This window comes from Hypanus sabinus, chromosome 13 (genome assembly GCF_030144855.1).
Source record: "Hypanus sabinus isolate sHypSab1 chromosome 13, sHypSab1.hap1, whole genome shotgun sequence".
NCBI classification, from domain to species: Eukaryota; Metazoa; Chordata; class Chondrichthyes; order Myliobatiformes; family Dasyatidae; genus Hypanus; species Hypanus sabinus.
This window is the reverse complement of record NC_082718.1, coordinates 41,849,809-41,872,741: the sequence shown is the minus strand read 5'-3', so window position 1 is coordinate 41,872,741 and position 22,933 is coordinate 41,849,809. Positions and strand designations below refer to the sequence as shown.

At 43.7% G+C, this 22,933-nt stretch overlaps 1 protein-coding gene across 1 annotated transcript in view; it reads left to right on the top strand.

The window, feature by feature from the left end:
• The first annotated feature begins 9,418 nt into the window (after window positions 1-9,418).
• The window catches only part of LOC132403801 (cAMP-dependent protein kinase type II-beta regulatory subunit-like), a 110,038-nt gene continuing 96,523 nt past the window's right edge, over window positions 9,419-22,933 (top strand). The window contains exon 1 of the mRNA XM_059987495.1: window positions 9,419-10,258. Within this exon, the coding sequence (XP_059843478.1) occupies window positions 10,009-10,258 (250 nt within the window). The 5' untranslated portion in view covers window positions 9,419-10,008. The remainder of the gene's footprint in view (window positions 10,259-22,933) is intronic.

The window sequence follows — 22,933 nt, the reverse complement described above, 5'->3', positions numbered from 1 at the left end:
GATCTTTGCAGGCTAGGTATTTTAACAATGAAGTATTTAACACCAGTTATGAAATCCTGTGCCGGGTGTGTCTGTTACACCAAAGATAAATGCCTACTGCCCTGGAGTCATTCAGCTTGGGATTGGCCCAAAACCAAATTTTTGTAGGTCATCCTAGATACTAGAAAATTATAGGGAGGAAGGCACTAAAGGTGTTGAGACAGCCAATTTATTTTTTGTATTTATTTATTGTGATACAGTGCAGAAAAGGCCCTTTTGGTCCTTCAAGCTGCACCACCCAGCAATCCTCTGATTTAATCCTAACCTAACCACCGGATAATTTACAATGACCAATTAATCTACCACCAGTGTATCTTTAGACTGTGAGAGGGAACTGGAGCACCTGGAGGAAACCAACATGATCACAGGGAGAACATACAAACTCCTTACACACAGCGATGGAGAATTGAAGCCAGGTTGCTGGTACTGTAAAGCATTGTGCTAACCACTGTGCTGCCGTTATGGGGAAGTGAGTCAATGGAGGAAGTGACTTCGTGGTATTGTGTTTAACTGACTGGACTAACAGATAGAGTTCGAATCCATCATAGATGTTGAAATCTCACCATGGTAGCTGGGGAACTGTTAGTTTGGAATTAAATCACTGGAATGGAACATTGATCACTTCAACATGTTGATGACAATAGAAGTTGTGCTACTGCCATGGTGATTACATGAAGATCTACATCATCAACATGTTTTTTTTTTCAGAATTCTTTTCTGTCAGGATATATTTCTTTGCATTTATTTAGTTCTTTAGTGATATATTCCAGGAAGCATTCCAGGAGGCAGATCTGACTTGAAAGATGTAGTGAGTTCATAATCTTTCCTGGCTAGGGTGAGTGGGGTTTGTCTGTGGACTGCCGATATGGGAAAGAAAACTATCTTTAAATATTTTATATATGTTTTATGTTCAGTCAAACATTAGTATGCGTGGTGTCTCAGAGGAGGACAATTAGAGACATAGGTCCTAAGAGACCATTCAACTAATTTGATATAAGATAGACATTTACAAAACCCTCCTGATACTACAAAATAAATACAGGTATGTGCTTTCTCTCCCTAATGGTTTGGATTAAAAAGTTTGGAGTTTCTTACATGCTTCTTTTAGTTAGAAATATATTATGTTAGATTAACAGAGCAATATTGTATCCTGATAAAACAACTTGTTTGGTATATATTTCAGGTTCTGCTGATAAACGCTAAGACTCAGGTAATCAAAAGGCAGAACATTTTTGATTATCTGAGCCATAGCATTGAATGGTTCTGGTGCAAACCATTAATGCTATGACAGCAATCGAGGCTATGCAATTCTCTCAAGACATTTTTCCTGTCTTCCCGCAGCCCACCAACCTCTCAGCTCTACAAGTAATTTTTGCTCAAGTGTTGTTCTAATAACCTTTTAAAAGTTTGATTTATTGTTGCTTTTACCCCCGTCGGCAGCCAGTCCCAGGTTATTACTGCTCTCTGCGTAAAGAACATATTTCTCATTCCTCCTAAAAATTTTCAAGCTCCATATTAAATCTGGTTTCTCCTGTTCCTTACACAATCTGACCGTGGGAACTGCCTCTCTCTACTTACATATTGTGTGTTTTTTACAGCTATGTTTCAACCTTCTCTGCTCTAGGACAACACCCTTGGCTTCTTCAATCCAATATTGTCCTAAAATGACTCATTCCTGGAGCCATATTTTCTGACACGTGCATTAGCATCTGTATAGCCTTCCATGTGGGAGTAGACTCACACATGGTGGCTTGGATAACGGACTACTTGACAGACAGACCTCAGTATGTGCGGTTGGGAGACTGTAGGTCTGACACGGTGGTCAGCGACACGGTGGTCAGCAGCACAGGAGCGCCACAGGGGACCATGCTCCCTCCGGTCCTGTTCACCCTGTACACATCAGACTTCCAATATAACTCGGAGTCCTGCCATGTGCAGAAGTTCGCTGATGACACGGCCATAGTGGGGTGTGTCAGGAATGGTCAGGAGGAAGAGTATAGGAAACTGATACAGGACTTTGTGATATGGTGCAACTCAAACTACCTGCGTCTCAATATCACCAAGACCAAGGAGATGGTGGTGGACTTTAGGAGACCTCGGCCTCATATGGAGCCAGTGATCATTAATGGAGAATGTGTGGAGCAGGTTAAGACATACAAGTATCTGGGAGTGCAGTTAGACGAGAAGCTAGACTGGACTGCCAACACAGATGCCCTGTGCAGGAAAGCACAGGGTCGACTGTACTTCCTCAGAAGGCTGGTGTCATTCAATGTTTGTAGTGAGATGCTGAAGATGTTCTATCGGTCAGTTGTGGAGAGCGCCCTCTTCTTTGTGGTGGCATACTGGGGAGGCAGCATTAAGAAGAGGGACGCCTCGCGTCTTAATAAGCTGGTAAGGAAGGTGGGCTCTGTCGTGGGCACAGAACTGGAGAGTATGACATCAGTGGCAGAGCAGAGGGCGCTGAGTAGGCTACGGTCAATCATGGAAAACCCTGAACATCCTCTGCACAGCACCATCCAGAGACAGAGAAGCAGCTTCAGCGGCAGGTTGCTGTCAATGCAATGCTCCTCAGACAGGATGAAGAGATCATTACTCCCCAACGCCATTCGGCTCTACAATTCAACCACCAGGGGCAAGACATGTTAAAGTGCCGGGGTTAGGACTGAGCTTAAGTTACCACTCAATGCACTTTAGTAACTATTTAAGAACTTTTTAAAAGCTATTTATTAAAGCTTTTTGGGAGGGTGATTTTAGATGCATATCATATTTATATTGAGTTAAATACTTATGTAATTAGTTTTGCTACAATAAGTGTATGGGACACTGGAAAAATGTTGAATTTCCTCTTGGGGATGAATAAAGTATCTATCTATCTAAAGTATATGGTGATAAACTGGGAAAAGAGAACATGCAACAAGACTGGATGTCCTTCTACACGAGTTGCTGAGAGCAAACGTTAAGATATGCAAATAGTACATTGGCCAACATTGCAATTGGTTTTGAGCACAGAATAAAGGATGACTTGTTGCCACAGTAAGGAGTCTTCATGAGACCCAGTGGGCAGCTTAGAGTGCAGTTTTGGCCATGGACGAATGCAACAAAGGTTTTCTATGCTTATTCCTAGGATGGCAGGATTGATAGACAGACAGACATATTTATTGATACCGAGGGAAACTGGGTTTCGTTACAGTCACACCAACCAAGAATAGTGTAGAAATATAGCAATATAAAACCATAAATAATTAAATAATAATAATAATAATAAGTAAGTTATGCCAAGTGGAAATAAGTCCAGGAACAGACTATTGGTGTCTGACCCTCCGAAGAAGGAGTTGTAAAGTTTGATGGCCACAGGCAGGAATTACTTCCTATGACGCTCAGTGTTACATCTCGGTGGAATGAGTCTCTGGCTGAATGTAGGAGGATGGATTGATTAGGCAAGGCCTTTATTCACTAGAGTTGAGAAAAATAAGAGGAGATTTCATTGAAGCCTACAGAATTCTATCAGGACCAGACAGACTCAATACAGGAAGGATGCTCCCAGCAGCTGGAGAGTCATTCAAAATTAAGACCTGCAGAAGTTTCTTCACCCTGGGGGTGGTATGCCTGTGAAGTTCTCTACCACAGAAGGCAGTGTTGGCCATGTCATAAAATTTATTCAAGGAAGTAGATATATTTCTCAGTGCCAAAGGGATCAATGAATAAGGAGAGAAGGCAGGAGTAGGACACTCAAGCAGATGGACAGCCATGATTGCCTTAAAGAGTAGAGCAGCCTCAAAGGGCCAAATGGCCTCATTCTGCTTCTGTTTTCTGTTTCTCTGCTTCTATGTATAACTTTGCAATCAGAATTAGATGCAATACCTGAATTGTGAATTTGGTAAAATTTTTTATGAAGTATAAATATCCCTGAATCAAAGAAATTACAGCATAGTTGCGTTTGTTTTTAATAGTTCACTGCTGTGTGATTTAAATGTGAAATGATACAGATTGTAAGTGCTGAACCGAATGACATTATGGCAAATTAGTAGTATCAATTAAATCTTTATAGTACCTAATTAAACTATCGTGGGGCCTAAATATCTGAATATAAACGAGCCAATGTTAATGACCTTATTAGCAGAGATGGGAGGTTTTTTCTAAGGTAGTGGGACAGTGATAGCTGATACTTAGGGTTTCATGTACAGAGATCATTAATAACTCATGGACAGGTCTAGAACTTAATCAAATAGCCTATTGGAATGCTATCCCTATAATAGTTTGTGTAATCTCACCTGCAATGTAACAAGTGTCATGCTGCACTCCTTCCAAGGCAAATATAGCAAGGGAAATTAGTTCAGGAGTGGTTGTGTGCAGTTAGCTTGTATCTGTTCAGACCTCATACAAGCTTCATGCTCCTCGCTCTATAACATGATTGTAAAGTCTAGTCTGTGCCAGACACTTTTCACTAGGTCTGATTTCGGGAAGGCCTCCACCAGTTGAAGCTTTGCAGAACAATTTAAATCCAGTTTTAATTTCATGAAAGCAAAGTGAATTGTGACTTTGAGTCCTGGTTGAATTGGCTTGTTCAATAAAGCATGGCATAGCACTAGGGACTGTGGCTCCCTAAACTTCCACTGGCGTAATGGAGACACTGTAAAGGAGGAATGCCATAAGGATCAGGAAACACTTCCTGCGAACTTCGCTTTGCCATTGGGAGGTGGCAGCAGAAGAACTGATTGATCAGAGCTGAGCACCAAGAAACCGGATATCATGCTGCAGAAAGTTCAATAAAGCCACATACATGATTAATGTGACAGAAGACATCTTCAAGTCCCATGAACTGACTAGTAATGTCACACACTATTGCCTTTGCAGGGCAAGAGGATCACATAGAACACATCCCATAATTCCATCTGCATTCAGCCATGAAAGAAGTCTTGATGAATGACAGGTCAGACTCCATTGAGGACAACTATATCCTCCTTCTAATCCTCTTTCCTCCTATCTGTTATTAGAAACATAGAAAACCTACAGCACAATACAGGTCCTTTGGCACACAAAGTTATGCTGAACATGTCCGTACCTTAGAAATTACTAGGCTTACCCATAGCCCTCTATTTTACTAAGCTCCATGTACCTATCTAAAAGCCTCTTAGAAGACCCTATTGTCTGAAGACCCACTGTTGCTGGCAGCCCATTTCATGCACTCACCACTCTGAGCAAAAAACTCACCCCTGACATCTCCTCTGTACCTACTTCCCAGCACCTTAAACCTGTGTCCTCTTGTGGCAACCATTTCAGCCGTGGGGAAAAAGCCTCTGACTATCCACACAATCAATGCCTCTCATCATCTTGTACACCTCTATCAGGTCACCTGTCATCCTCCTTCACTCCAAGGAAAAAAAGCCAAGTTCACTCAATGTATTCTCATAAGGCACACACCCCAATCCAGGCAACATCCTTGTAAGTCTCTCTGCACCCTTTCTATGGCTTCCACGTCCTTGTTATTATCTTCTAAGATTTGAAAAATGCAAATTGTGCAGTAAGTGTCTTGCAATTTCCCCCTTTCCCTCAACCATGAGCTTGAGGTATGCTCCTATTAGATTTGCAAGACTTGCATTATGATCATGCAGTAGTGTGTGAGAGAGAGGAAGGATAAAACAACACTATAATTTACTTTAACACTCCCAGTCAGTGACTCCAATCCATTACTGAAGAGCAAGATCAAACATAAGTTCTATGGAAGAATCGGATACAACTTTCAACAAGTCAACCTGCTAAAAGAATTTAACAGTTATTTACATTGAGATGACTCAGTGATCTCATAAATCAGGCAGGAAGCATGTATGAGTGTCAGAGACATGTGAGAGTTTAGCACCTGTCTTCAATAGGTCTTGCGTATGGCTTCAGACATCCTCCCCAGCAAATTGTGTCAATCCTCATGCAACATCTAACACAAGGGTTCCCAACCGTTTTTATGCCATGGGCCAATACCAGGGTGGCAGGGTGAAGGTAAGTCTCTAACAAAGGAGATGTAAGGTGCTCCTTTCCTCTGGTAGTCAGCAGATCATCCTTAAGCAAGGTGTAGTACCTGCTTAGCACCACCGCCCCCCCCCCCCAAAATCAGGGGCACATGAAGCCATAGGTGGATGGTCATATGAACAGCTGGCGTATATCGTAAGGCCTGGTTATGCGACCACTGATGCCAGGCAGACAATCTCTGAAGAGTATTGATAATGGCTAGGGTCACAAACCTTGTAAAGATACAGCCCAAAAGAAGGCAATGACAATCCACTTAAGAGGAAAATTTGCCAAAAACAATCATGGTTGTGGAACCATGATCATCCATGATATAACATAGCACATAACAAATGAATGTACGGACCAATACCATTAAGCAAGGGATCCGTGGACCCCCAGCTTGGGAACTTCTAACAGCTAATGTATTAGCCATGATTCTTCAATTGCAGTATAATAGCCATACCCAGATTATGTCAAAACTGAAATTCTGACTACTTCAATTGTTGAATAGAAACAGAAAGTGCCATTAGCATTAAGCAGGTGGAAAGAAAAACAAAATTAACATTTCAGATCAGATACACTTAATCAGAAACGGAAAGGAGAGAAATCAAGTTAATTATAACTCCAGTGGGTGGGTAGGATGGATAGGCAAAGAATATCATTGAGCCATCTGGTGACGGGATAATGAATGAAGTTTAGAGAGAGGGAGAAAAAAGAGAGAAATAAACTTGTATCACCTGAACTGCAGGAAATACCTCACAGTGTGGATTATGTTGGTGGAGAGGAAAAAACTGAGTTAAAACTATAGAAAGTAGCTCGTTATGAACCAGCCAGAGAAAGCAAGTTACCTGATATTGAGTCCAAAAGGCTGCAACATACCAGGACAGAATATGAAGTATTGTTTTACAAGTTTATGTTGGGCCTTGCTAAAATGGTGTAGGAGACAGGATGGAGAATTAAAGTGACAGGCAATTGAAAGCCTAGAGGTACAAGAGATTGCAAATGCTGGAATTTGAACCAAAATGACCTAAAGCAATGACTCGCCATTTCCATCTGCAGTTGCAGCCTGACCTTATGCCCCTCTGGAAATGAATTTGGGTCTTGTCTTGAAACGTCGACTGTATTATTTCCGTAGTTGCTGCCTGACCTGCTGATTTCCTCCAGCATTTTGTGTTGCATTGCTTTAGATTTCCAGCATCTGCAGGATCTCTTGTGTTTATGACTCTATGGTCTGTTGAGTTCCTCCAACAGCTTGTTTTCTGCAGCTGCAAGTTCAAGCTGCTTCTGTGAACTGAACAGAAAGCAGTCACACACCATCTAGATTTAGTTTCTTATTTATTGAGTAAGCCACATTGACCACAGGTCCAATAGGCCCTTACAGCTACCTTAATGATACTTCCTGCCACTTAACCTCCTGCAAGGACTCTATTCCACACTCCTACTTCTTCCTTTCTGTCTTTGAACTACTTCCTGTTTTAATGATGCCAAATTGTGAGACAGTACCCCAACTTACATCTGGACACAACTTCTGGGTTCAAACCGAATTCTGCAGTTTGGTTAGCTCATTTGCACTGTTTGCATCAGAACTGGCTAGGATTGTTGTTGATCATCTGTCTGTAAAATTAGGTCTATTTTGCCCTTTCCACCAGTTTGATATACAGGGATTCTTGCAGCATTGCATTCAACAGATTTTACATGTCCCCTTGTGTTTTCTCTCATTCTTTCCAAATATAAGTGGAGAAATATTTGAGTTCATTCTGACGTCCCTTGCACAAAAGAAAGACAGACCAGGCTAGTGCTAAACAGGTATGATTTAGTCTTCTGAAAATGAGCTCATCCTATTTCATGTGCTGAAGCAGGGACATGGATGTTAAACATAATGGCAATGCAGGCTAAATGCAGCAGTGTTTTTCCATTACCACATGCAATATCAGAAATAATTTTGGATCAATACTATATCGCAATGTTCCCACAAACACCAAAATAACAGGTTTTCCTAGTATTGCCTACATCTATTGTAGGTAATTTGCTCTGCCATTCAATAACGTGCATCTGAACTTTTATCTCATCACCATTTTGCTGTGCTAATCCATATCCCTTGATGTCACTAATAATCAGAATTAGTATCAGAATCAGGTTTCTTATCATCTAGGAGGGCATTATAACTGGCTGCATCACCATCCGGTATGGGCAGGGGGATTGCTACTATGCAGGATTGAAATAAGCTGCAGAGAGTTGTAAACTTGGTCAGCTCCATCCTGGACACAAACCTCTGTAGTATCCAGGACATCTTCAAGGATCAGTGCCTCTAAAAGACGGCATCCATCAATGGGACCCTCATCACCCAGGACATGCTTTGTTTTCAATGCTACCATCAGGAATGAGGTACAGAAGCCTGAAGGCACACACTCAACGATTCATGAACAGTTTCTTTCCCTCTGCTATCTGATTTCAAAATGGACAATGAACCCATGAACACTACTTCACTACTTTTTCATTTATATTTTTGCACTACCTATTTTATTTAACGAGTGTATATATTTATATGTTTTCCTATTATTGCGTATTGCATTGTACGACTGCCAAAAAGGCAACAAATTCCACGACATATGCCGGTGATATTAAACCTGATTCTGATATATATCATGAAATTTGTTATTTTTGACAGAGGCCAAGTTCCTGGAGCTTACTTATTAGGCACTTCTCATGTCTTGGTAACTTACAGTAAGAACCACACCCTATGAAGAAAACACTCCTTCCAGGTGAGGCAACACTTCACCTGTGAGTCTGTTGGGATCACCTACTGAATCTGGTGCTCCTGGTATAGTCACTTGTATATCGGTGAGACCCAACATAGATTGGGAGAACATTTCACCAAGCACTTATTCTCCATCTGTCAGTAAAAGTGGGATCTCCCAGTGGCCACCCATTTTAATTCCACTTCCCATTCCCATTCCAGTAAGTCAGTCCATGGCCTCCTCTACTGTCGCAATGAGGCCACACCCAGGTTGGGGGAGCAACACCTTATGTTCTGTCTGGGTAGCCTCCAACCTGATGGGATGAACATTGATATCTCAAACTTCCAGTAATGCCCCATTCCCTTTTCTTTCTCTCTCCTTATCTCCTTACCTGCCCTGCCAACACCTCCCTGGGGTGCTCCTCTCCCTTTTCTCTCTTCCGTGGTTTCTGTCCTCTCGTAACAGATTCCTCCTTCTCCAGCCCTGTGTCTCTTTCACCAATCAACTTCCCAGCTCCTGACTTCATCCCGCCCCCACTTCTGGATTCACCTATTACAGCACTTTGTGCTTCATTCTTCCCTCCTCACACCTTCCAACTCTGACTCATTTTCTTTCTCCTGTCCCGATGAAAGATCTCGGCCCAAAACGTCGACTGTACTCTTTTCCATAGATTCTGCCTGGCCTGCTGAGTTCCTCCAGCATTTTGAGTGTGTAGCTTGGATTTCCAGCATCTACAGACTTCCTCTTGTTATCCGTGGCATTCTGAAGCGTCTCCATCCTTGGATCTTGTTTTAATACCCTGCCCTTGAACATTAATGTAATGGATGCGTGAACTCGCCGCTGTGTCATCTTCCGTGGGGAATTGTGCAGCGCGGGCCCTTTAAACGGTGGTTGGGCTCCTCGCCCAGCCAGTCAATTCTCTTTTACAGACGTAAATTGCCGGCCCTGGCGGTTCCCATGGTTTCTGGGATCACGTGCTCCTGACAGTCGGTGATCGGGGAGGTTCCTCTGGAAAATGCTGCCAATTATTCTGTGCCATTGAAAACGGGCGAGGAACAGAGGGGGGAAGTACAATGACACTTCAATTCAGCAGGGCGGCATTTCCTGGGACCTCTGAGAGTTTGCATGTGTCCGTGTGATCAGGAGAGTTTGTCAGGAATAAGTTGGCGTGGCGTTCTTCTGCAGGCGCTGTAATTCTGTTGTGATTTCCTCGGCACATCACGGCGCAGGAATGAGTATTAACATCCCCGCTGGGTTGACGGACTTGCTGCAAAGCTTCACCGTGGAGGTGCTTCGGAAGCAGCCGGACGATCTGATCGGCTTCGCCGTGCAGTATTTCAGCAGGCTGCAGGCGAGCCGTGGGGTGTCTGTCGGCAGCGCCGCTGGACGAGCCCCCAAGACGGTTAACTTTGCCGAGGAGCCCATGCAAACCGATTCTGAGAACGACGACGAGGACGAAGACGACATCGATGAGTTGGAGGGTAAACTTAATTTCTTAATATGTGCATACAATTAAATTACTGGCGTTTATTGCATTGTATTTAGTTTGGGTTTTGTGGCCACAGGATGTGGCATCATGTGATCATCGGAAAGCTGGAGGAGAGAGATCAAGAACACGGACTATCGGCCAGTTGACTGGGATCGGTGAATTAGATGGTCTCTGTTTAATCAACGCAGTGCAATAACTTTAAAATACATTATGCGTTCGACGCTAGTCATTTGGAGTTCTCACGTAACCCGGGACAAATCTGCGTTCAAAAAGAACGGTGGGAACGTAATGTTTTTTTATTGGGATGAGAGTACATTCTTGAATGTCTTTGGGCTTGACAGGTGGAGGTTTGGATTGGTGTAGACCACTTTTAATTTTTTTTGGGTTGAGGATAGAGAATGTAGTAGCAAGGGCTTGGTGGCTGGAATCGCGAATCTGGCTTGGTGGATGACGAGTTTCCATCCGTCATTGAGTTTAAAGCGGCAGACTCGTTAATTTGGACATTATGTTGGCAGTGACCGAAGGAAAGGCGGTTAATAAGCAAGTGATCGAACTGTTGCAACAAAAAAATGTTACTGGAATGTTTCGTTCTTGGAAATACTCCAATTATGCTGGACAATATATGGTCGCTATTTGCAATTATAATGAAGCGTAGTGTAATCTGTATCTCTCCACCTTGTTTGACATCATTAAAGGTCATGTTCCCTTTTCTCTCCATGTGAACCTTTTGATGTTAAATCAGCTCCCAAGTTCTGGGGATAAACTGATTCTGTCATCTCTGGTGGATTGTTAGTTCTTCTGAGCTTGTTTAAACAGCATCAGAGTTTTAAAAAAATGCTGTGTAAAAAAAAAACACACCCAGAAAGCTGGGACCATTCAGCAGGTCAGCTGTGGAGAGAGGAAACCTGGGCAGAGCTTCGGGTCAGTGAGCCTGCTGTCTTCCAACAGGAAAACAATCAATGTAACATGTCCCAGAATCTGTATATACACTTTGCCAGACTCTCCACAGAGCCTCACACCGCATCCCCACTTCTCTTTGGAAGATTGTTTTGCTGACCCAATTAGTTCCATATTGATCAGCAGCTTTGCAGTCCTCTTGTCTGTTTTGGACGCTTGAAAACATTCCTCTTGTGTACTTAACATCTGTTCTCTTTATACTCAAGTCCTGGTTTTGCAAATCACTTGTAGTTAATATCTGGTTTTGCATATTACTTGTACTTATTATTTGCTCTTTTTCTCAACTTTCTCAGCTGACCCCACTTGGAGTAAGACATTTTTGTTGGCGTCGCCACAGTGAAGGGTGGGGGAGGACCTCCTATCCATTTTCAACTAGTGATTAATGATGCCTCTTGATGTTTTTCTTGTAGCATTGTACTGTACTACTTGGGTTTCTGTCTGGGTATCATTATGCCAGTACCTGTCACTTCATCCTATGCATCCATCAGTAATGCTCCATTGTAACTACTTTCAAGCTTTTATCTGTGCTGGATCTGCCATCTCATTTGCAACCATCATTAGATTTTTAACAGGAGGTTCAGCAGATGCTGGAAATCTTCAGCAACTCACACAAAATGCTGGCGGAGCTCAGCAAGTCGAGCAGTATGTATGGAAGCAGATGAGCAAGCATTGTTTCAGGCTGAGCCCCTTCACCAGTACTGGAAAGGCAGAGGACAGAGTGCAGAATATGAAGGTGGAGAGAGGGGAAGGGGGACAAATTAGCAGCCGATATTTGAGAGTAACAAGCGCAAAATGCTGGAGGAATTCAGCAGGTGCAGCGGCATCTATGGAGAGGAAGAAGCAGTTGATGTTTCAGGCTACTTCGTAGGTGGTAGGTGAGGCCAGGTGGAGGATGAAGTCAGAAGCCGGGAGGGAATAGGTGAAAAGGGTAAAAGGTCGAAGAAGATAGAATCTAATCAGAGAGGAAAATGTTCCAGGGAAGGAAGAGAGAAACCAGAGGGAAGTAATGGGCAGGTAAGAAGAGAAGGCTGAGAGGTTAACTAGAATGAGGAATGGAAAAGAGAGAAGGGGGAAGGGGTGAAATTATTGAACTCATTGTTCATGCAGTTGGGTTGGAGGTTAACCAGACTGAATATGAGGTGTTACTCCTCCAACCTGAGCTTGGCTTTATCGTGACATTAGAGGAGACTGTGGACAGATGGAAATGGGTATCCACTGGGTGATCCTGACTTCTGTGGCAGAGAGAGTGAAGGGGCTCAATAAGGCAGTCTCACAATCTGGCTGATCCCCATCTTCTACATCATTGGCCTGTTCAATGTGATTCTTTAGCTACTATATTATCAAATTCAAAAGGGAAATTTCCTACACCAACTTCTGGTTTAAGATGGCTCTACTTAAGATGGGAAACAGCTTACTGGTGGTTCGTAAAGCTAGAAATGCAACTGAATAATTTATTAGTAACACTTTTTCTGTGGTAAGTTGTGGGTAAATGATCACCGCAAACAATGAAGCGGTGAACAAAGGCGAGGCTGACTTGAGGGTCGAGGCATGAGGGTGCAATACAAAGTCAAAGCAAAGTCAAGACATGGTTGAGGAGAACTGTTTGGAGTGAGGTTGAGGCATGTTTGGGTTAGAGTGAGCGGAGTGGAGAAAAATTGGAGTAAAGATGTTTTAGAGCCCATCCACCTAAACCAAGAGTGAGGCTGGATTGATCTAAGTGCCAGCTGATTTGGAAAGGTCAATTATGGGCCAGAATGTCTTGGCAGGGCCCAGGCCCAGAGTGTGTTGAGGCAATGGGGTCCTAGTGCAGGGTCCACCTGGTGTTTGGACAATTTAAATGCCAGGCCAGATGGACTGAAAAGGAAGGGTGTTGAGACTGGCTGGGGCATTTCTGATCACTGAAATGCCCCAGCACATTTGCTCCACTATCTGTGGTGCTGAGGCTGTGAGATTGCTCCGGCTGTTCCAGGCTTCGTGTCCATGAGCTTCACAGCAATTTGACACTGTGATAGGCTGAGGCTATGGGCCTGCCTGGCTGCTCCAGGTTTCATGACTTTGAGCCAATTGCACCCTGAATGCTGTTGCTTGTTTTTATTGTTTGCAAGATCTTTTCCCTCTCTCTGCATGTTGGGTACTAGTCTTTTTTTAAAAATTGTTTTTTTTTTGGGTTTCTTGTTTTGTGGCTGCCTGTAAGCAGACGAATCTCAAGGTGTATAGTTTATGCAAATTTTGAACTTTGACGACAAGACTTCCAGATATCTGTAGGGACAAGGAAATTTCCATCATCGGGTGTGATTGCTTAGTAGCAGTATTCTGTGGCTTCTTCATGGTGTCTATTGTCCTTCCTTCCTCCAAGAGCATCCTTCTAGTGCAAGGGTTTCCAACTGCAGTCCAGGGAACCCTTGCATAGTGGTAATGGTCCAGGGCATAAGAAAAGTTGGGAGCCTTTTTAGTGGGTCATGCAGTTTAAATTATTTACTTCAGCTGGCTGTTCTCCATCATTGTGTTTCCTTGCTGCTGGAACTTCTTTTTGTATATTTTAAAACATTGACTTGATCACGTACCAGACAATATTAATAGAAGCTCTTACCGAAAACAATCTTCTCTTCCTCTTGGTCAGCTAGCAATCACTTCTTCATGGCAGAAGTTCACGACTTAACTTTACAAAACTTGTAGTTACAAGATGTGATGCATCTGCATTTGCATGCTGACATTGTAGAGATTAATTTTGCTTCTTCTACGGTAAGGGTTCCCAAACTTTTTTATGCCATGGACCACTAGCATTAACCTAGGGGTCTGGGTCTCCAGGTTGGGAACCCCTGTTCTAAAGACATTTCAGATATGCACCCTGGAATTTCTGAACACTCCACTCTGCAAGCTCCCAATTTCTCAGTTGCACCAGGAACCCTTACCTTTATTTAAGAAGCCTGATGGTTCAAGTTACCAGTAACACAGGACAAGTTCCTTTATGTTGTTCAACTTTGCTAAACCTATGCTATCAATATGGTAGAAGCCTCTTTCCATTTCACGGTTCTTGATGATATTTCTCTTGACCACTGGATCATTGTACTAACATGATCCTGGTGCTTCCATGAGCATTAGTATTGGTTTGCTAGAACAAGACTTGTACTTTCATCTAAATGGGAGGAGGAGCTAAAGGCAAAGCCAATGGTCATGGAGACGAGACTGACCTACTGGAATAGTGATTAGGCAGAAGAACCTGTCCTCTTAGTCCTTGTTTCCCAATCTAATCCCAACTTTATTGGCCACTGGATGGAGGAGCAAGGAGGTGACATTGATTAGGTGTGGATAGAATTGTTGTTCTTTTCCGTGCCCTGTAGTGAATTGGGCAGCAACCTTGCCAGTTCTGTAGCATTTTTGTCTGTTCTTTATGAGGCTGAGTTGCTGGCTTGATGTTCAATGCCAAACAGATGGAAAGCATGCAGATAGTTGGCTGGTTTCGAAACCGAGACCACTCTCTTCGGAAGTCTAGTGCTGATGCTAATGCACCAATGGCCGTCTTATATGGATAGGACAGGCACTTGCAACTCTGCTTTCCAATGACCTGGGGTGTCACCAAATGTCTCCTGTCTCATTGGCAGTGTGCTTTGTACAATTGTCCTGCTGAAAGACTAACTTCCTTCCCAGTTTAAGCTTTCTGGCAGAGGCTAGCAGGTTTTTATCCAAGAACTCTCTGTATTTAGCAGCATTCATTTTCCCATCAATCCTGACCAGATTTCCAGTCTCTGCTGCTGATAAGCATCCCCATAGCTTCACCATACTTTTCAGTAGGGATTGTGTTACCTGGCTGATGTGCAGTATCTGATTTACATCACACATATGCTTAGTGCTGAGGCCAAAAAGTTCTACTTTAGTCTCATCTGACCACAGGACTACCTTCTGTACCTTCACAGTATCTTCTAAGTGACACTTTGCAAAGTCTTTATGGGCAAGTCAGGGCTTCTTTCTTGCTACTCTTCCATAAATATCCGTGTTGTGCAAGGCCTTGGAGATTGTGGAGCCATGACCTCCATCTCCAGTTGCAGCCACTAACTTCTGCAGCTCACTCAGAGTGATCTTTGACATGACTGTAGCCTGTTTTGCAAGTGCCATTCTTCTCTGGTAACTAATTTTAGAGGGGTGAGCTGACTTGGGCAATGTGGCTGTGGTTTCATTTTTTTTTTCACTTATTCAGGATGAACTGCACTGAGCTCCATGGTATGTTCAGTGCCTTTGAGATAGTTTTGTACCCTTCCCCAGATTTGTGCTTCTCTACAATCATTTCCTTGACTTGTCTTGAATTTTCTTTTGACTTCATTTTGGTTTGGTCTGTTGAAAATTTACCATGTTATTGGACCTTATGGAGGGGTATTTATTCTTATGAATTGATTACAAACTGCTGAACCTCCAATTTCTTTACATCAACAAATTGGGTGAGTTGGTAAGATAACATACAGTATTGCACCGGAGGAAAATTAGCATTGTAATTACAAAGGGTATGAATACTTCTTCAGCCTGACAACTTTGGTTTTTCATTTTTAGTAAATTGTTCAAAGGTTTTGGAATTTTTCTTTTGATTTGACATGATGCTCGATGTTTTGTAGATTAGCTCAAAAATCCTACTTCAATATATTTGAAATTTAGAAAATGAGACAGTAAAATGAGAAAAGTTGTGAGGGCTGAATATTTTTTCAAGACACTGGATACTCAACATAAAGTCTCATTCATATGTTTTAGTGGCAGTTATGAACTTGTAGCTTTTCATTCTTTTACCGTCTATTTACCATTTGATTGTTAGCTCTAATGGCATGACAACATCCCTTGGTCTGTATTTGCTGGGCATGTTTCCTTGCATTCAAGCAAACTGAACTAGAATTTTTTTTTGGTTGTACTATAATTATAACTGCAGGCCGCTTTAAATCGGGAGGTTGAAGCTGTGTGGCTTTCCTGACATCAGCAGCAAGGCCCACTTCTGCAGTTGTGTGACTTGTGGTTTTCCTGTCTTTCAGGTTCCTGTGGTTAGTTGGTTTACTCCAAAATGGCACAGATAACTTGGTTCTGTTGGAGAAATGATGACTATTGCCATAATTACTCCCCCTGTAGCTTTTCCCTGCCTACTTGTAGCTACACCATTATGCATCTCAATATTATTTCCATCAAAATTGCAATTCTGCTTGCCTTCTGAACGGAAGAACCTCAAACATTGGTGTTGGGTTTGTAATCTGATGTCATTTAAGCTGCACACTAATCTGTCCCTCAACACTCTTGAACTTTCTAAAATTGCTGCCTTGCAAAGCAAATCCCCCACGGTGACAGTGTAATTCCCCATTTCATCCACTGGCATCTGATCATAAATTTGTAACTCTGAAATATTTTGAACAATGCTGTGTTGGAGATGCTTTTAACTACTCAACTATCTTGCTAGATGGGTGACTATTATATTGACCACCTCTCCTAACAACATGGCTTTAAGTTCTATATGCAGATGGTCTTCAGCATTGTTTCATGAGGCCTCTGTATTTTCATTAACCTTTTAAAACATGTCCAAACATTCCAGGTGAACACCCCTTTGCTTTATCATACAGTATTTTCCACACTTGCTAATTTATTTTGTTTGTGTTGTTTCTGCCATCCTGCCAGGGCTCCTTTTCTGAGTGTATTATTCTTTATTTTAGGTTCAAAGAATGCTTTTTTTTTTGCTTCCACATGTTTGATTACTCACCCAGTTCTACTTTCTACAGCCTGAGACTCCAGTGTATCCTATCTCTGTCACCAGTGTAGTGTATTGAATTTTCTATTGAACTGATCTGTAAAGCACAGTATCACTGCTGCTCATTTATTCAAATAAACATAACCTTTAGTTTGTGGGAATCAGTCATCTGCAAGGAAGGTGCTAACACTGTAACAACTCTAAGCTTGTAGCACGGATTAAGACTGTCGGAACTCGACAATCTTGGGTAACACCTCTCCATGCAGCGAACAGACAAACAGAACACCATCCTTCGTTCATGTATTTAGTTATTTATGTCTCAGCATATGCAGTATTGTGGTGTTTGTGTTACAATGTGCAACAAACCACATCCGAAGTAAGGGGTGAGAAGTTGCAAATGCAAAACAAAATTCTCTTAACATTTCAATCACATTTTCTCATTTGTAAGTTGGAAAAGTGTAGTGCTAATATAATGTCATATCTAATGAGATTAGTTGTGAATTGAATGTGAACTCCGACCAGTGATTCAGGATGTAAGTGTTCCCTGCTGAAAGGGTCCTGCACTGAGACTTCTAAGAGACTTGTATTTTAATCACTTCTGCAACTATAGGTTTGGCGGGAAGGAACCAATTCGGCTGGCCTTGTTCTGTCAAGTTTATGTTAATATTATATTATGTCACGTTAAGGTTGCTATTTGTGTATAGTAGAAAGCACTTATGCAAAAGTTACATGAGGCATTCTATGCGAGGAGAGCCCACAAGAAAAGTTCCTTCAGGTTATATATGTTTATGAGCAATGGTGTCTAATGCTTTTTCTCTCTGTTTCTTGAATTAATCCAATGAAATCATAGCTGGTCATCTCTGGCCCATGGAATACACATCATATGCTATATAGGAGTGAATTCCAGAACACTTCCCATGTCCTGGACATGTACAGATGATGGTGACATGGCCACAGATTTCCAGGGACTTCCTCTGACTGCAGGGTGCCGGGGTAGAGATACGTCTCTACCAAAGGAGGTGTAAGATGCTCCTTCCCTCTGCTAGCCTGTAGGTCATCTGTGGACAAGACGTGGCACCTGTTTAGCCCCCCCCCCCACCCCACCAGATCAGAATCATATGAAGCCATGGGAGCAGGTGGTGGATGGTCCTATGAGCAGCTGGTGCATATCAGAAGTGCTGGTTATGCAGCCACTGATGCCAGGCAGACAATCTCTGAAGAGTGTTGATAATGGCTGGGGTCACCTGCCTTGTAAGGATACAGCCCAGAAGAAGGGAATGGCAAACCACTTCAGTAGAAAATTTGCCAAGAACAATCATGGTTGATTGCCTATATCAAAAGACATGGCACTTAACAAACAATCCAATAACAGTGCAGCTATTTGTTAGCCTTCAGGTTTGGGTGGTGGGGCCATTGCAAGTGCCCTGGTTGTGTAGATGAATGTGGTAGTAGATTCCAGGAGTGTTTATGGGAAGAATAGATGGAATTTGTATAATTGGGAACTTGATGGTTGCCTTGGAGTTGTTGGGCCCAAGCACCTTTTTCCATGCTCTCTGACTCTGACTCCAAGTGTCATAATTTGGAGGAACCAAGCTGTAGGTCTTGGAATTGGACTCTTTAACTGATATCCCTGCAGTGCAGCTCTGAGGTTGAATATTTTGTGGATAACATATCTGGGGCCACTCTGTAGTTTGAAAGATTTTGGGGATAGTGGGAATGAGATACAACCAGCTAGATAGTGAAGTGCAGGCAGATAATTCAGGAGATCCCTGAGAGCATCTTGCTCTTAAATTGTATTTAGTGCTTGAGTACATGCAGTCTGTGGGAGTGTTTTCCAATGAGGAGTGAGCCCAGACCACAGATAGTTCAACAGTAAGTGAGGAAGGGGAAGAGGAAAACAGAGTAATAGTTGTAAGAGTGGTGCAGCAAACAAATGTTCGTTGTTTCAGGGTGGCATGGTACTGTAGTACTTTATAGCACCAGCAATTGCAAGTGAGGTTCAATTGTGTAAGGAGTTTGTATGTTCATCCCCCGACTGTGTGGGTTTCCTCCCACATTCCAAAGACATACAGGTCAGGGTTAGTACATTGTGGAAATGCTATGTTGGTGCCAGAAACATGGTGACGCCTCCGGGCACATACTTGGACTGTGGTTGTTAGCATAACTAACACATTTTACTATATGTTTTGATGTTTCAGTGTGCATGTGACAAAGCTATTCTCATCTTCAAAGACAGTTTCCTTTATCTTTAATTGTTTCTAGGATAGGCTGTGACTTTCCTGTGTTGGGATTAAGGATACCTGTGGGAAATTGATGTCAAATATAGTAGAAAAGGAGTGGGAGGGGGAAGATACAGAAATAATTGGAGATAGGTTACCCAGGGATAAGAAATAAAACCGTTTTCACTAGAACCATATCAAGGGAGAGCATAAAGGTCTAAGTTAGAATTGCACTTATGCAATGTATTCATATGAAACATTAATCAAGACGATCGAGAGGAGATTTGATAGAGGTATACAAAATCGAGGCATATAGATAGAGTAAATGCAAGCAGGATTTTTCCACTTACCTTGTGTTAAGTGTGAAAGGTTTAAAGGGATAATGAGGGTAAGAACTTCACTCAGAGGGGAGTAAGGGAGTAATACTTGAGCTGCCAGTGCAAGTATTGCATGTGAGCTCAATTTCAACATTTAAGAGAAGTGTAGATAGGTATGTGGGTGGTTGGGGTATGGAGGACTATGGTCCTGGTGCAGGTTGGTGGGCGTAGGCAGTTTAAATGGTTCACTAGTTGGGCTGAAGGGCCTATTTCTGTGCTGTACTTTTCTATGACACTATGACTAAAGTTGAGCTATTGGCACTTTTATTCACATGGGTTTGCAATCATATCGTGATCCAAAGACTTTTGTAAATGACAGGTAGGTATATTTTCCTAAAGATATAAGATGGGAAATGGATATCAGGAGAGGAATATTTTGCTGCTGGAGAGATGTCCTGGCAAAATCGAGGTTAGAATCTTTCTTGGCGGTAAATTGATCTGTAATTGCATTACTGGTACTAATTCTACAGGCTACTGACTAGAAGGAAAGACACTGAGGAATATATTTGTAGTGCAATGGAGAGACGTGCAAAAGGACAAATATAGTCTGGGATATCAATCGGAAAAAACATGAGCTGTTTTTGAAGTTAGTTCAGAAAAGCTTTCTTGATCAGTATGCTTCTGGTCGACCTTTGGAAACATAGAATGTTATAGCACAGAAACAGGCTTTTTGTCCCTTCATGGCTGTGCCGAACCATTTTTTTGCCTAGTCGCACTGATCTGCACCTGGACCATATTCCTCTATATCCCTCTCATCTGTGTACCTGTCCAAGTTTTTCTTAAATGCTAGAAGTGAGCCTGCATTTACCACTTCATCTGGTAGCTCATTCCACACTCTGTGTGGAGAAGCCCCACCCCCCAATGTTCCCTTTAAACTTTTCCCCCTTCACCCTTAACCCATGTCCTCTTTTTTTTTCCCTTGGCCTCTGGAAAAAGTCTGATTGCATTCACTCTATCTATACCTGTGGTAAACTATGTATACCTGTCTGGACACGCCCCTCTGCTGACTGCTCCTATGGCTCCTCCCACAGACCCCTGTATAAAGGTGATTGGAGGCACTGCTCCCCCCTCAATCTCCGAGATGCTGTGCTCCGTTTTGATGTTAATAAAAGCCTATTGTTCGCCTCCTGTCTCCGAGAGTTATTGATGGTGCATCAATTTTATTAGCAGCAATTTTAAAACATGGAGGGCATTTTACGACCCGACAGATTGGATATTGACCCTCAATCTCCAGAAGCCAGCATCGCTTTTGAACTCTGGCTTGCATGCTTCCAATCGTAACTGGAGGAGATTCGTGTGACTGAGCTTGCAACGATGCACAAAATTCTCCTCTCCAGGGTCAGTCCGCAGGTCTACTCCCTGATCAGGGACCTGCCAGCCTACCAAGGGGCACTGGATGCCCTCAAAAGACAATACCTGCGGCTGGTGACATCACTTAGCGACACGGTGGCAGCGGGCCGGAGAGTCGAGTGCTGAGTTTGTCCGGGCACTATAGTTACTCGTGCGGGCCTGCGACTGCAGGGGACTGACGGCGGAACAGCATGCAGAGCTCCTGGTACGAGACGCCTTCGTTATGGGGATCAGGTCAGTGTACATGCACCAGCGACTGCTGGAACACGCCAATCTTACCTTGCATTCGATGATCGAGCTGGCCGACCCGCTGGAGGCCGCTCTGCACGATGCTGACGCTGTCCAGGCGCACGATCTCCCGCCAGCCCCGTGGACGCCGCAGACCCCACCACCCACCGGCGAATCGACCTCAGCTGCTGCCAGTCGTGAGTCCGTGAAGTGTTACTTCTGCGGACTCGAAAAGCACCCCTGAAAATGCTGCCCGGCCCGAGAAGCTACCTGCTTCAGCTGCAGAAAGAAGGGCCACTTCACCAAGGCCTGTAAGTCCAAACCACGAGCGGGGTCGAGCAGTGCCGCGTGCGAGGGCACAGAATATCGGGACTTTGTGTTACTGGTCATGCCTCAACTGTGTGCCCCTGTACTATTGGGGCTGGACTACCAGAGCCACCTGAAAAGTGTGACTATGGCATATGACGGGCCCCTCCCACCAATCACTGTCAGAAATCCCCAGTTTTGTGGGACTTCATCGTATACCCCACTACTGACCACACACACACACACCGACCTGCACATCCCACCCAACACCATGCTAATGGCCGCACTACTGACATCACTTGCAGCCTTTCCACCCTCAAAATCCCTCCCCCACTGCTATTCGCCAACCCTGACTGTAAACCTGTGGCAACTAAAAGCAGCGCGGGGAACAGGGCCTTCATTAAGTTGGAGGTACAGCGGCTGCTCAGGGAGGGGATCATTGAGCCAAGCACAAGTCCTTGGAGGGCCCAGGTGGTTGTTGTTCGGACCAGGCAGGAAAATAGGATGGTCGTGGACTATAGCCAGACCATCAATAGGTTCACACAGCTTGATGCGTACCCCCTACCCCGCATCGCGGATATAGTCAACCAGATAGCTCAGTACAAGGTGTACTCGACAATAGATCTGAAATCCGCTTATCACCAGCTCCGCATCCGCCCGGAGGACCACCCCTACACCGCCTTCGAGGCGGGCGGCAGGCTCTATCACTTCTGCGCGTCTCCTTTGGTGTCACGAATGGTATCTCTGTCTTCCAGAGGGAAATGGACCGGATGGTGGACCAGTGCCAACTGAAGGCCACATTTCCCTATCTGGATAATATCACCATCTGCAGTCACAACAGGCAGGATCACGACACTAACCTCCAATGATTTTTCCAAGCGGCCAAAGCTCTTAACCTCACCTATAACAGGGACAAGTGTGTGTTCAGAACCACCCGACATGCTATCCTTGAGTATGTTGTGGAGAATGGGGTCATTGGCCCTGACCCCGACCGTATGTGCCTCCTGTTGGAACTCCCCCTTCCCACCACCCTCAGAGCCCTCAAACGGTGCCTGGGCTTCTTTTCCTATTACGCCCAATGGGTCCCTCACTACGCAGACAAGGTCCGCCCCCGGTCAAGTCCACCGCATTTCCACTCTCAGCCGAGACCCGCGCGGCCTTCAGCCGCATTAAAGGGGACATTGCCAAAGCAACGATGCATGCGGTGGACGAGACCATTCCCTGTCAAGTAGAGAGTGGCGCCTCCGACTTCGCGCTGGCTGCTACCCTCAATCAGGCAGGAAGGCCGGTAGCATTCTTCTCTCGTACCCTTCAGGCCCTGAAATTCGGCACTCCACGGTGGAGAAAGAAGCCCAGGGCATAGTGGAAGCTATTAGGCACTGGAGGCACTATCTCGCCGGCAAAATGTTCACCTTGCTGACCGACCAGCGCTCAGTTGTGTTCATGTTCAGCAACCAACAGCGGGGCAAAATCAAAAATAATAAAATTTTGAGGTGAAGAATAGAACTCTCCACCTACAA